The sequence below is a fragment of the Muscardinus avellanarius genome (assembly GCF_963383645.1).
Source record: "Muscardinus avellanarius genome assembly, chromosome: 14".
Classification (NCBI taxonomy): Eukaryota; Metazoa; Chordata; class Mammalia; order Rodentia; family Gliridae; genus Muscardinus; species Muscardinus avellanarius.
The window spans coordinates 78,876,628-78,890,335 of record NC_137800.1 but is presented as its reverse complement, the minus strand read 5'-3'; the positions used below and the strand labels follow the sequence as shown (position 1 = coordinate 78,890,335).

Here is a 13,708-nt window from a genome sequence, read left to right as displayed (position 1 = left end):
GGTTATTTATATACAGTACTGCCCCTGCATAGAAACAGATAAGAACACAACTGCCTCTGGGGGTAGAAAGTTCCCACAGCCAGTTACTGTGACTGGGCTTTACTGTGATCAGATATATTGTCCAAACATTCTAGACTCTTTTCTTTTCATTCACTCTTCACGTTCTTTCCTTCTTTTCTCTTCTTTGGGTACAGAGGGGTGTGGTTCTCACAGTCTTCTTATAGCCACTTCTTGCAGGTCAAGACCTTAGAGTTGTCCTTACATGGGTGGAATCTGCGGGAGATACTGGTATCTGGATTTGGAGTGGAAAAGTAAAATTTCCCCTATCTGCTATTTGTGATTACTTGAATGTGACTTTGAAGAAAAGAAGTAGGCAGGGGCCACTGATGAGAAGTATGGAAGGAGCCAGGTGGTTCAATTTAGTTCTAATATTGCTGTGCATATATAGGGGTTGTCCAAAATAAAGAGGAGAAGAATAGCTGGGTTTAGGGTAGAATTCCTACTTAAGGTGATATGGGGAGACTATGTGAGGGTAAGGTGTACCACCTGTGGGCTGTGAGGGGGCAAGTACTGACCAGCTTTGTTAGAGATGAGTTCAGAGAGTGTAAATGGGGAATAGATGGCCATGGACCAATAGAAGGTGAGTTTCTAACTTCTTGTGTTAGGAGCACGGCAACCATCCCTTGACTATTGTGTCTAGCTGCTAGGACAGGGAAGCAATGACTAATATCTGGGCCCTGTTTCTATCCAAGAAGGCCTGGAGCTATACAATATCAGTGTGAAGAATGAAGGGCTTGGAAAAATCTGAAGTATGCAGGAAAGAACACCAGTCCTTTTCTTTAAGGTCTCAAAGGGGGTCTTTATATTTGAGGTGGGGTCTTTGGGCTCAGCTAGAGAGCCCTTGGCTGCCCCATATAAGAGTTTGGCAATGATGGCCAAATTGGGGACCCATAGTAAAAAAAAAATCCTGTCAGTCCTAAGAAAGAAAATATTTCTTGTTTAAAAGTAGAAATAGCCATAGAGGATAAGAAGAGCTTTAGGTCTACGGTGATGGCCCTATGTTGTGGGGTGAGGAAAATATTATGTAAGTAACCTTAGACAAATTTGGGCCTTTTGAGGGGAGACTTTGTAACCTTTGTCTCCTAGGATATAGAGAATCTTGATAATGTTTTCTGAACCATTCCAGGGTGGGGGCTACAGAGAATAAGATCATCAACATATTGTAAAGGTGTGCTCAGGACTATATCCCTTAGCTTTGAAAATCAATAGCTAAGCCTGGTGGGACAAGTGAGGACTGTCCCTGAAGTCCTGGGGGAGAACTGGCCATGTTAACTGTTGGGAAATATTAGTAGAGATATCAGCCTATGTGAAGGCAAAAAGAGTCTTCTGCTAAGAGGATGGAGAAAAGGGCATCTTCATGGTGAAGCACAGTGAGTAGTGAAGTCAGGGATAAAGGAAAAGAAAAGTGTCAGGGTCAAGAAGGACTGAGGAGAATGGCCTGATTGAGAGCCCAGAGATCATAGACTAACCAGCAAGACATGTCTGGCTTCCGATATAAAGGAGAGGGGTATTGGTAAGGGAGTTGATAGTCCTGAGGCAGCCTGCCTGTCAGAGTTTGTTGGTGGTAGATTGTAAGCCTCTCTGTTTCTCTAAGGAAATAGGATATTGAGGTTTACAGGGGTAAATAGTATGGTTCATTAAAGGGATTTACATAGTCATTGATAATTACTGTGGAAGGAATGGGCACAACCCAACAACAGAGTTGATCAATGCAGGATTTGGGGAAAGAGGGACTGGGGGTGGCTCAGAGGTAGGAGTAAAGAGGACAAGAATGATGGGGTCAAAGCAACACTGTTGGGGTTCAGAGGGTGGCAGGGTAAGTGTGGCTTGCTATTTGGTCAAATGACTATGCCCAGAATGGGTGTGGGGCACCTGAGTATAAGGAAGGATTGAGCATTTCTAAAAATAACTATTTAGAAAAGGTGTGGTTAAAGCTCTGAAAAGCATTAACCATCTACCCTCATAATAGAGACAGAGGAAGGGACAAGTGTACCTGCAAACTTGAGAGAGTGGCAGAAGCGACCCCAATGTCAATCAAAAAACAGATCACCTTACCTGCTATCATTCTTTGTGGCTCCATCATGTTGATGGAAGTCACTGGGGTCATACAGAGGCCCAGGCATCGAGTCCTATGAGCTCCATTAGCTGGATTCAGAGGAGGACTCTCTGGAGTTGATGTGAGCGCCCCTTTAGAGGCCTGTTCACAGTCTCACTTCTAGTGGCCCTCTTCACAAGACAAGCAGGGCCCAGGCCAGGGTCTTGGATTCAGGCAAGACTTGGCCCAGTATCCTTCTTTGTTGTACTTAAAGCAAGGCCCCACAGGGGACCTTGGGTTAGGCTTCCCTCTGGTTAAAGGTATTCACTTAGAGCCTTTCAATGCAGTAGCTAGGAGCTGAAGAGCTTCTTCCGGGAGCATCAGTTTGGACCTGACCTTGTTTTTCCTGGTTTGGTTTCTTGCCTCAATTATTCAAGACCTTGAACTCCAGGCAAGTTCCTTTTGAGGAGTTTGAGGGCCACTTTCTATCTTCCAGAGTTCAAAATCATACAGTGGAGGCCAATTATAATATAAAGTGTTCATCAAGGAAGAGATCCCTTCTGGAGAGGGGGTATCAATGGTTGTATATTTTTGCTAAGCCTCTATCAGGTGGGAAAAAGGACTGGATTTTTATCTGAACCTTGGGTGACTTTATCTATTTTTCATAGTTGACTGCCTTGTAAACAGGTGCTTTTTTATTTTTTGTTTTTTAAGTTCATCAATAAGACAGGTAAGGATATGACCATATGGGAGGTCTATCTGGTAATCTTACTCTGGATCAGCCTGAGGGATTGCTGCATTCTTAATAGGATGGGCCACATCCTGGCGAGGTAAATCCTTAGCATTGCCAGACAGACATGCTTATCTTTGAGAATAAGAGATTAGGATGACATAGATGTCATGCTAGGTTAGGTCATGAGAATAGGTGAGATACTCAAACTCTTCGATGAGGGTGGTTGAGTCATTGGAAAAGGAGCCCAGGCTTTCTATCTGGGAGAGATCAGTCATAGAAAAAAGAACACAAACAAATGACACCTTCTGCCCCAGAAACTTCATGAAGGAGGAGGATAGGGGCTGTGGATAGGACTGATGGAAACTAGGTATGAGGGGCAGAGAAACAAGGGTTGGGAGGAGAGGCAAAATGGGGGGACTCACTAAAGAGAAAGGGTGACTATGGGGGCGCAGAAGCTGCAAGATGGGGCTTCTGTGGAGGGTGGAGGAGGGTAGGATCTAGAGGAACAACAGGTTAGGAGAGAGGTGGGTACCAAAGCTAGAATCAGACTGGGGGAGGGCAGTTAAAGTGAAGGAAGGTGGAATGAGATTAGACAGGAATGTAGATAAATTTTCTAACTACTTTACATTCTAATGACAAAAGTTTTCCAAATCATTGCATGGCATCATTTTTACTGGTGTCTAGTGATGTTGTAAAGAAAAATAAGATGCTTAGGCCAGATCTCAAAGGTTACCTCAAGGTGGTTGAGGTTCCTCAACAGACACCCCAGAAGAGTAGACTTCAAGGAAATGGATTAAGAGTTTTCTATAAGGTAAAGGAGGATACATGGCATTTTGAACTTAGGGGTGTTAAGGTCAAAGGAGGGCCTTCATTTGACCGGGTACTGAGGGGAGGAGGGAACAATCTTTGACCAAGCATCCTCATGACTGAGAGATGCCCAATAAGGATAAGATCCCTGGGGCCAAATTCAGAGAGAGAGAGAGAGTATATATAGCCTCATACTAGGTCTTGGAAGTGAGCAATTCAGGGATCTGGACGAGTGAGACAAAATGTCACTTACCAGAGGTGAGTCTAATGGGATGGGGATAAAGATGAACACATCGATGGAAAGGAGAGGCTCCCTCTGGGTGTCCATCAGTTGGTCCTGGGATTCAGCACCAAATGTTAGGTCCAATGTAGAGAGTAACTAGAGTATAAAAGGATCAGGGAGCAGATTATATTATAATATCTGCCAGCCAATGGGCTAAGACCAAAATGATGTCAACCTTGAAGGATAGAGTGGGAATAGTATTTGTAGGGGAAGGATCTGCAAAGTCCATGAAGATCTACAAGCCCATGAAGCTGAGACCAGAGGGGTTCAGTTACAGTGGTATCAGGTAAAGTCTGCTAGTGAAAGTGGGTGATTTCAGCTTGTGAAACCAGGTAAATTCAGTTGGTCTCAGAAATTAGGTTATTTGTCAGCACAGCACAGCCCCTATAGGGAAACAGACAAGAAAATGGCAACTATCCCTGGGACAGAAAATTGCCACAACTAGTTACTGCAGCTGGGCTTTACTGGAATATATTGTCCTATCACAAGGTACTGGTGCTCTGCTTCTCCTACCTACAAATAATAGGAATGGGGGAGGGTCATTTAACCTCTCTAAGCTGTTTGCTTCACCAGTATAATTTGATGATAATTACAAAAGCCCAGTCTATTCAAAGGCTAATTGTAAAATTCAAATTTAGGAAAAGAGCAATCTGAAGCTTTTGGCAAAGTTGATGCATGAAATTATTATGGTGACTCAAGAAATCTAAACTGTGGCATCAATTTTTGTGATAGGATTCTCTGTCTATTCAGTGCTAGCAATCAAGCAAGGTTGAAGATAAAACCAACATAGGAACAATGCTCTTCTTGTTACACGTCTGTCCAAGATGCAAATACCAGACAATGGGTTAAAAAATTATCAACTCTTGGAGAGTCTGACTATAGAACATTTTCAGAAACTCCCAAGACATCAAACTCTCATGAGAGAGTAACTCAGAATTAAATTAAGCTCCATGTGTTTGCAAAGTACAGAAGCCCTTCTGGGAGCAACACAAAAAGGCAGGAAGTCACCCACTTCTCAAATTCTTTATCTGCAAACATAAGTATACATCAGAATGGACAGAGCAATCAATGTTGAGTCCTCCTCTACCCTAGCTGGGTTGTTACCAGATCAGGCCGAGGAGGAAGAGGGACTTCTCTCTTAGCAGATTTTGATAACCTCAGCTGAACAGATCATCTTGGAGTGGCTTGTGTTTTTATTTACACAGGGCCACTCCTCCTGCTCCTGGTGTCAAACCTCCTCCTGGGCAAGAATGTGGCCTCCCTGCCCACTTGCGCCAACAGGGCCTCCAGCTGCCAGATGACCCTCCAGGACTTGTTTGACCGCGCAGTCATCTTGTCTCACCATATCCACAGCCTCTCTACGAAAATATTCAGTGAATTTGTAAGTACCTCACTTTCTGCTTCTTCCACAAAAGAAGCTTGCAAAACAGTCATTAGACCGTCCTCCAGTCTGAACGAGAAGACCTCATGAACAAGATTTCAGAGAGTTTATCTTAATAGGTTAAAGAAGGTATCACGGAATAAAAAGTGAACAAGAAGGAAAGGGGAAAGTACAGGGAATCTCAAAGATTCCCAAAAAATATGATAATTTATTTCTTTCTTTTTAAACATTTAATAAAAATGCAAGCTCCTGAATAAAAAAAAAAAAAAAAAACACTGTTAGGCAAGGCTCAGGAAGAGCATTGATTTCTTATTCTTGCAGGTAGGGGTCAGTTGTTTCTATAGTTTTCACTTCACACACTGCAGATATCCACTAAGTGAGGAGTACATTGTAATAAATTGGGCAGATTGAATATAATCAAGATCCACTGAATCCATACCTCATATGGAGGAAGAAAACAAAAAAAAAAATAACTTTCAGAACCCAAATACTGGGAATCATTGTTCTACGATTTCTAGTAAGCTTTTCTCCATTATAGGTAGGATCCCAAACTAGTTCAGCCACCTTAGAGATCAGTATGGAGATTCCTCATAAAGTTGAAATGGATACACTGTATAATGTTAGCTATACCGCTCCTAGGTATCTTTCCAATGGTGCTAAAATCAGAAAACTACAGTAATACATGCATGCCTATGTTCATAGCAGCACAATTACAGTAGTTAAATTATGGAACCAACCTAGGTATCCATCAGCAGATGAATGGATTACAAAATTATAGGATATACACACAGTGGAATTCTACTCAGCAATAAAGAAGAACAAAATTATGTCATTTGCAAGAAAATGGGAGGGCCTAGAAAACATTTTAAGTGAGATTAGCCAATCACAGAAAGTGAAGAGTCATATATTTTCTTGTATATGTGCAAACTAGGGAGTAATTGGGAAACCAGAGGGACTCCAAATACTGGAGGAAAAAGCTCAGTGGAGCCAGAGAGGCGGTCTAAGGGAAGGGGAGAAGGAAGACTGAGGGTCATTAATGGAAATACTACCATTGACTATGTGTATATATATGAGTATACCAACATCAATCTCAGTACTCTGTACTGGGAAGAGGGGAAATGGGGAGGCTAAGGGAGTGCCATCAAGTGCTTGTATGCATGGATGTCACGGTCAACATGATTCACATTATGATGTGAGACCGTAATGCATCAATAAAGCACATTATAAAAATAATATTTACAGTAGATTAGTTTATAATTATGATAGGACTGGTTTAGAAATGGAAATAGGCTTTCTCTTTCTTATGAAGGTACTTTGAAAGTTGTATGTTGCCTCTTCTATGTCAAAAAATAAACAATAGAATTCAATTCATCCAACGACTTCCATAAAGAATGTGGTTCAATGTTAAAAACATACATTTATATAGTTCTTCTTACTGGTGTTTCTTACCTCTCCCATTTGATTATAAACAGCTTTTATCTCCTAAATCTCTCTCATAATTCTTTAAATTTTCACAACATTTGTTAAAGATCGGTTTCAAATATTAGTCTGTCTTTTCTCCATTATATTAGACCATTGTTTAATATTTCCTAAAATTGTATGCCCTTTCTCATTTTGAGATAACCCACAAAATTTTACTCTGAATGTATGACCAATTTGACTATAAACACCTATGTGGATTTAGAGGTAACTGGAATAAATGTCATAATTGTATAATGCCTACATAAGGGAAGAATATCTGTTTTAGGTCCACAGGAAACAGATTTAATGGATAAATAAAGTTACAAATGCACAATGGCATTTGGGTCAAATATCAAAGATGATGCTTAACACACTTAGTATATTTTAGTTTTGCTATTTTGGGTGTTTGTTTTCCAAATAGTAACTTGTAGGAAGGGTGAGAAGAGGATGAGACAATAGGGAATAGCAGAGAAGAAAAGAGCTAGGAAGGTTAGAAGAGTTAAATTTTTAAAAATGAGATTACGGAGGTAATGGGTTGGGGATTAGGTACAAGGATTACTTTCCTAATTCTGTAGTTGCAATTTTTTACGTAGCTCTCATTTTTCAAACACTGCACATCTATCAAACACGCTAATATTTGATCATGGATTCAATTGTTTATTTCCTAAACTGCAACTAACTGAATTTCTTCATCATTTCCAGGATGGGCGATACGGCCAGGGCCGAGGGTTCATTACCAAGGCCTTCAACAGCTGCCACACTTCTTCCATCTCCACCCCTGAAGACAAGGAGCAAGCCCAGAATATTTCTGTGAGTCCTTACCCCAGGCTTTTTATCAGAACAACTGAGGCAGGACTCTGGTGTTCCCCATACTGTAGGTTATCAGAGGCACCTTTACAGGTCATGGCAACCATAAGCAGTCAAACTGCAAGCAAAATCAAATGCTGCATAAAGATTGTAGCAGGTCCATCAGTCATCCCTGTCGATGACATAATTTTAACCAGTGCTTTCCATGTAGGATTACATACACATTACTGTAGGACAATTTGTGCTGACTTGGACATCCATGGGAAAATACCCATGCATGTACATATGTAAGAAATGCAAATGCGGTTGTATTGGTTACCTTGTTACTGGACTCCTCTGGGGGCAGTTTTTCACTTTGCTGCAGGATTGGAGCCTTGTCTCCCCTATGCCTTCAGCTTCTGCTTCTGTAACACCAACTTCTTCATTCTTTACTGACTCCCCTGCCTTCTCCTGTGTCTTACCTGAAAGTCAGCCACCAAGCAGATCCTGCAAAATATTATCTCACATTCCTTATAGATACAACCCTGACTTCTGTACTGATGACAACAAAGTCTACATATTGAGCCTCAGTCACTCAACCAGATGTTGATGTCCTTTCTAATTCCCTACCATAACCAGTCTTAACATGATCTAAAATAAATATCATACATATTTATTTTAAAATATATATATATATATATATATATATATATATATATATATTCTCTCACAAGTTCAATCTGTACTCTCTTTGTGGTTTTGTTAGTGGCACTAGCATTCTGTTTTTCTGTTGTGCACATTAATAATTATTATAATAATAAAAAAGAAAGAAGAGATAACATTTGTTGAGAGCTAGTATTGCTAAATACTTCACAAAGCACTCTATGTACATTACTGCATTCAATCTTTACAATATCCGTAGCACTAAGTACTATTATTTATACTTGCTGAAATAAGCCAACTGAGGCTCAGAGAGGCCCTAGAACTTGCCCCAGTTGGGCGGCCTGCAAGCCACGCGCCTGAGCTTCATCCAGCACAAAGCCTTCAGTCCTAATCACCATTCCATGATTTCCCTAGCACCCTGCAGTATTATTTACTATTTGGCTTGCACCTCTTTACAGATCCTTTCTATCATATCCTTATACATTCTTCCTTTGTGATACCCATCAGATTCTTCCCACCTCTTCCTTTTTATTACACATCAGAGCAGCTAAAAGACATCACTGCAGCAAGAACTGTAAATCAAAGACAAGTTTCATGTGTGATCATAGGAGTGGGCATAAACTGGGGGCCCATCAGTAGCTCGCATTAATGCTGTTGTTAAAGATAATATTGTACCATGTTATTTGCCTGTATATGTCCCCTCTTCCTCTAGAGATATGGGGCAGGGAATTGCATAGACTAAGGGAAGCACATTTTTGAAACCTATATTGTCTTTGTTGTCTCTTTGGTCTCAATATCCTAAAATAAACCTAAAGATCATAAATTTGCATATTAATGAACAATCATCCCTTCGTATGTATGCATATCTGACAGAAACACAATTTGGGCCACTTAAGATTGGCACTGGTGGAATCTGTCTCTCATGAATCAGGTCCTGTGAACACCTGCTGAATTCCAGTGAAACACTGGCTTTTCCCCATGGACAAGCAAAACAATCAATATAAAAAGATGTCACTGAGCAAATGGATGGTAGAATTCCAGATGTTAAACAAAACTGTTATCGGTTATAATTCTCATTAGGAAAATTATTTATTTACTTATTATTTTTATTTGGTACTGGAAATTGAACTCAGGGCCATTCTATCTCCAGGAGACACCCCTAGGCTTTATTTCTTTCTGTCTCTTTCTTTCTTTCCCTTTCTTTCTTTCTCTTTCCTTCTTTCTCTCTCTTTCTTTTTCTTTCTTTCTTTCTTTCTTTCTTTCTTTCTTTCTTTCTTTCTTTCTTTCAAAATAGGGCCTAAGTTTATGAGGATCTCACTAAATTGCTGACTCTGACCTGAAACCTGCAATCCTCCTGTCTTAGCCTCCCAAATAATGGGATTACAGGCATGTACCACCACATCTCGCAAAAATAAAAGTAGTTACATAAATAAATAAGCTAGCTACTTTTCTACATGAGGACAATGTAGGCTGGTAGTGTATATTTAACATATTTTGCCACTTCTATCATCTACCAAAAAATTTTACAGACACACAGCCATAACAAAAAAAGATCTTTTAGTTCAGTCTCTGAGCAAAAATCACATGGAACTAACCACTATGTTTTGTTTATTTTCCTGTGATTGATCAACCTGGTTACTTAGCATGAAGAACTCCTGACCCTGGTACTCAGTGTGCTCCGCTCCTGGAATGAACCCCTGTACCACCTCGTCTCAGAGATGAGCAACATGCAGGAAGCCCCGGGTACCATCCTGTCAAAAGCCATTGAGATTGAGGAACAAAACAAACGACTTCTAGAAGGCATGGAGAAGATAGTCAGTCAGGTGAGCAGCGCCTGACCCTTCTCTCCTTGTTAATGAAAGAGTAACCGCTGGGATGAGAAGTTAGTTTGAATGTGCCTTTCTTTGCCAGAACCAAATTTAGATGTTCTATCTTCTAGACTGCTATTAAACAAAGAAAGCACCTAGTCATTCATAATGTCAGACTCTAACACAAATGTATCTTAGAATTCTACAGTGATACTTGACAGGGACTGCAATCCCTAGATGGCCCGTGGATCCACAAAATGCATGCCCCGGCCTGGGAACTGGTGGTCAAATATTTTAGAGGGAATGAAAACCAGAGAATAGTAGCTTCGAGACACACATTTTCTTCAACGTGTCTCAGGACACTCACAAATTGAAATTCCGGTTGGGTTCTTTTTTCCGCATGTCAGAAAATTAGAGGAGGAAGGAATGAAGGATGAACTCAAAGTGAGAACTGGACAGTTTCCAACACCCATCCCTACTCAGAGGAGATGAAAAGATGAGACCACTGAACCAATATTGTCCAATGAGTCACAAAGGGAGATTTCAGAAAGTCACAAAGGAAGGGGTGCATTTTTCTGGAATATTTCTCATTTCATAATTTATAGAGAGTCATTTCATCCTAAATTTTGTTTTGCTTGTACATCCTAAATCAAAAATCATATCATTGCAGGTAATCTCCCCAAGTAATTTGTCACACTTAGATCAAATTAGTATTTCCAATATGTATCTCCATTCAGGTAGGCTAATTTCAACATTAGGGAGGTAACAGCTAAGCAGCTTTCTGAAGTTCTCAGAAATAATGTAGCATCTAAAGAAAAATATATGATTATAGAAATAATAACAGATGCAATTTTATATTTCTCTTTTTGTGTGCTAAGTACATGTTATCATGTGTCATTTTTGTCATTTTCATGGGAGAAGAATATATACAACACAAATACAAAGAGCACATTAACCCAGGAACATATGAAATAAACACCTTGATTTTCAAGTTATTTTCTTCATTACTGGGAGCCTACTTCCTGGGGTCACCAATTTGTTCTATAATAACTTCCATTTTCTGTTCCTTTTTTCCTATAATTTATATTCCTGTCCATATCATTGTACTTTGCACAGTAAATTTTGTCTTAGAGCTCAAGAGCAAAAAATTAAAAACATAAAGCAAGGCAATACATACACACAACACACACACACACACACACACACACACACACACACACACACGTTGTATTCTAGTAGGAAGTCCCAGATTTAAAAAAAAAAAAAATTTCTTTGTATAAGAATTTTAGTAGGTCAGGGTGTATAATGATGCCAGCTTTGCACCCAATACCTTCCCAAATCACCTGACTCCCTTAAAGGTGCCAAGATAGGTACATAGGATCTCTGAGAATTCCCAGATCACAAAGGCTGACAGAGTGTGAAAGTGCACACCACCTCTCCCAGGTGCTGCTCAGCATGATTTTGTGACCAGCCATGCCCCAATCGTGCCATGAGCCCTCACCACTGAAGGATGCTACCAGCTCCTTCCCTCTTCAAGGTGCTCCCCAAAGCCTCCCACCCCAGGGAACCCCCAAAAGAAGCTGTTTCTCAGAGGAACTTGGAAGGTACCTACCCTGGGTGGAAGGAAGGACTCAAGACCACCTTAGCAGATCTTTTCAGGGAGTGTCGTCACTAGACCATGTGCACCCAAGTATCAAGTGCAGCCCTCGTTGCGTCTAAGATTTTTGGTACCTACACTCTATGGACAAAGCAAAAACTATCAGAAGGAATAAAGTATAAGGGCACATCAAGGACAAGAGTCAGGAAATATAGACATTTCTTAAGCAAGAGAATAGACACCAGCTCTTCCATGTCCTACATCAAAGCTATCTCTATTTGAGTAGCAGTTTTCTGATTCTCCATATATATAATCCTGCAAGAACATACCACGCCTGTGATCACTTGCCTGTTAAAAAACACAGACATATGTTCTGCATCACAGTTTTATTTTTTGTTCTTTTTTAATATTTTATTGGTGCATTATATTCATACATCATATTGGGGTAAAAAAACTTGTGTGTACATACATGTACACATCACTGATTTAACCCCTACCTAATTCCCACCCCATTCCCTCCCCATCCCTCCTTCCCTTGCTTGGCTTAGTGGTTGACTTCGATATATTTAAGTACATTGTGTGTTTTAGAGATTTTCCTTCTAGCCCCCTCCTAGACTTAGGATATCATGGCCTGGGTACACAAAAATCAAAATTCCTGCCTTTAGGTAAAGTTTTATATTCTTAATGCTTCCCTAAATCTTAATTCAGCAATTAGAAGGAACTGGGATAAGCAAATGATAGTAATGTGAATAATAACTGAGTATCTTTTGGTAATTAGGTTCAACCCGAAATCAAAGGAAACGAGATCTATGCTGTGTGGTCCGGACTTCCATCCCTGCAGACGGCTGACGAAGAATCTCGCCATTTTGCTTTATATAACCTGCTCCATTGCCTACGCAGGGATTCACATAAGATTGACAATTTTCTCAAGCTCCTGAAGTGCCGAATCATCTTTGACAGCAGATGCTAAGCACACATCCACTTCATCTTTTTCCGAGATGGTTCTTAATGATTCATCCCTTGACAAGCTTCTTTTAGTTGTGTAGCATTTTAACGCATGCTTGGGTGTAATGGGTCTCTTCTTAAAAAATAAAAATTGAGTCTTTAGAAATGTCATCATCTAAAAAGCCAATTTGTCAAAAGTTTCTTTTATCCATTTAACAGAAAATCTAAAGGAAATCCATCACAACCACTGAGAAGCTCCTATCAAAATTTGTCACAAACAATAGAAGCCAGCCTTGCAAATAAGACAACTAACAGCTTACTTTAGAATCCTAGCAAATTAATGTGGATCGAATTATTTGAATCAAAGAGTTAGATTACTGTTACTCGTTACAGTCATACTAGGATGAAGATTGAATTCTCGAGATTGTTTATGAAAGCCAGTCATGTTCTGTGAACTAACTTTCACAGTGTTATGACAGACAACATAAATACTATGGCCCTAAGTACCATAAGATTTACTGAAGTCTAAAAATCATTAAGATATACACATGAAATAGCTTTAGATTTCCCTAACGGGCATCTTCAGCCATGTTCTACTGAGTTCCCATCTCATTAGCATCATCTTGGATGCTCCAGGTATGTTCGAGTCACTCTGGGTCTAACAAGTCCATTGAATTTCAACTCCGTCTCACATATGAATTACTGGATATTTTCCTCTCCCTCTGTGGTGGCTCAAGGAATATAGCAGGGAAATAAGATATGGCCACTTGCTGTAGTGTTTCTCTACTTCCTTTCTTCCTGAATCTCTTCCTTTGGCCATACTGAAATGGGGTAGAGGATTAAAAGAAATGAAAACACTCTGATAGCACTGACTTATAAAGGGCTATTGTAGATTTCTCACTGTTCACAAGGACTCAGCTTGAATTACTTGAGTGGCCTGTGTCTTTATTGAGGAGCAAGCATCCTGTGACTTTTTTTTAAGATACCCAGCAGTTGGGATACCTTGCTGTATAGTATCTTTATCAGAGAAATGCTCCAGCATGATTCTCCCAATCCACTCCATATCTCTGCCATCTGCCATCTGCAGTATTCTTTACAGTCTCTGCTGCTGGTCCCCTCACCCTGAAGGCTCCCCACTCAAGGAAACTG

The 13,708-nt window shown here is 40.2% G+C and overlaps 1 protein-coding gene across 1 annotated transcript; it reads left to right on the top strand.

Annotated features, from left to right (window-relative positions):
- Positions 1-513: 513 nt before the first annotated feature.
- Positions 514-12,584, top strand: PRL (prolactin; the record flags this gene model as incomplete). Its single annotated transcript, XM_080710288.1, has 5 exons — positions 514-640; positions 5,124-5,299; positions 7,463-7,570; positions 9,853-10,032; positions 12,393-12,584. 5 exons carry the CDS (start codon positions 514-516, stop codon positions 12,582-12,584), a joined length of 783 nt encoding a protein of 260 aa, XP_080566414.1.
- Between the last annotated feature and the right edge of the window lie 1,124 nt (positions 12,585-13,708).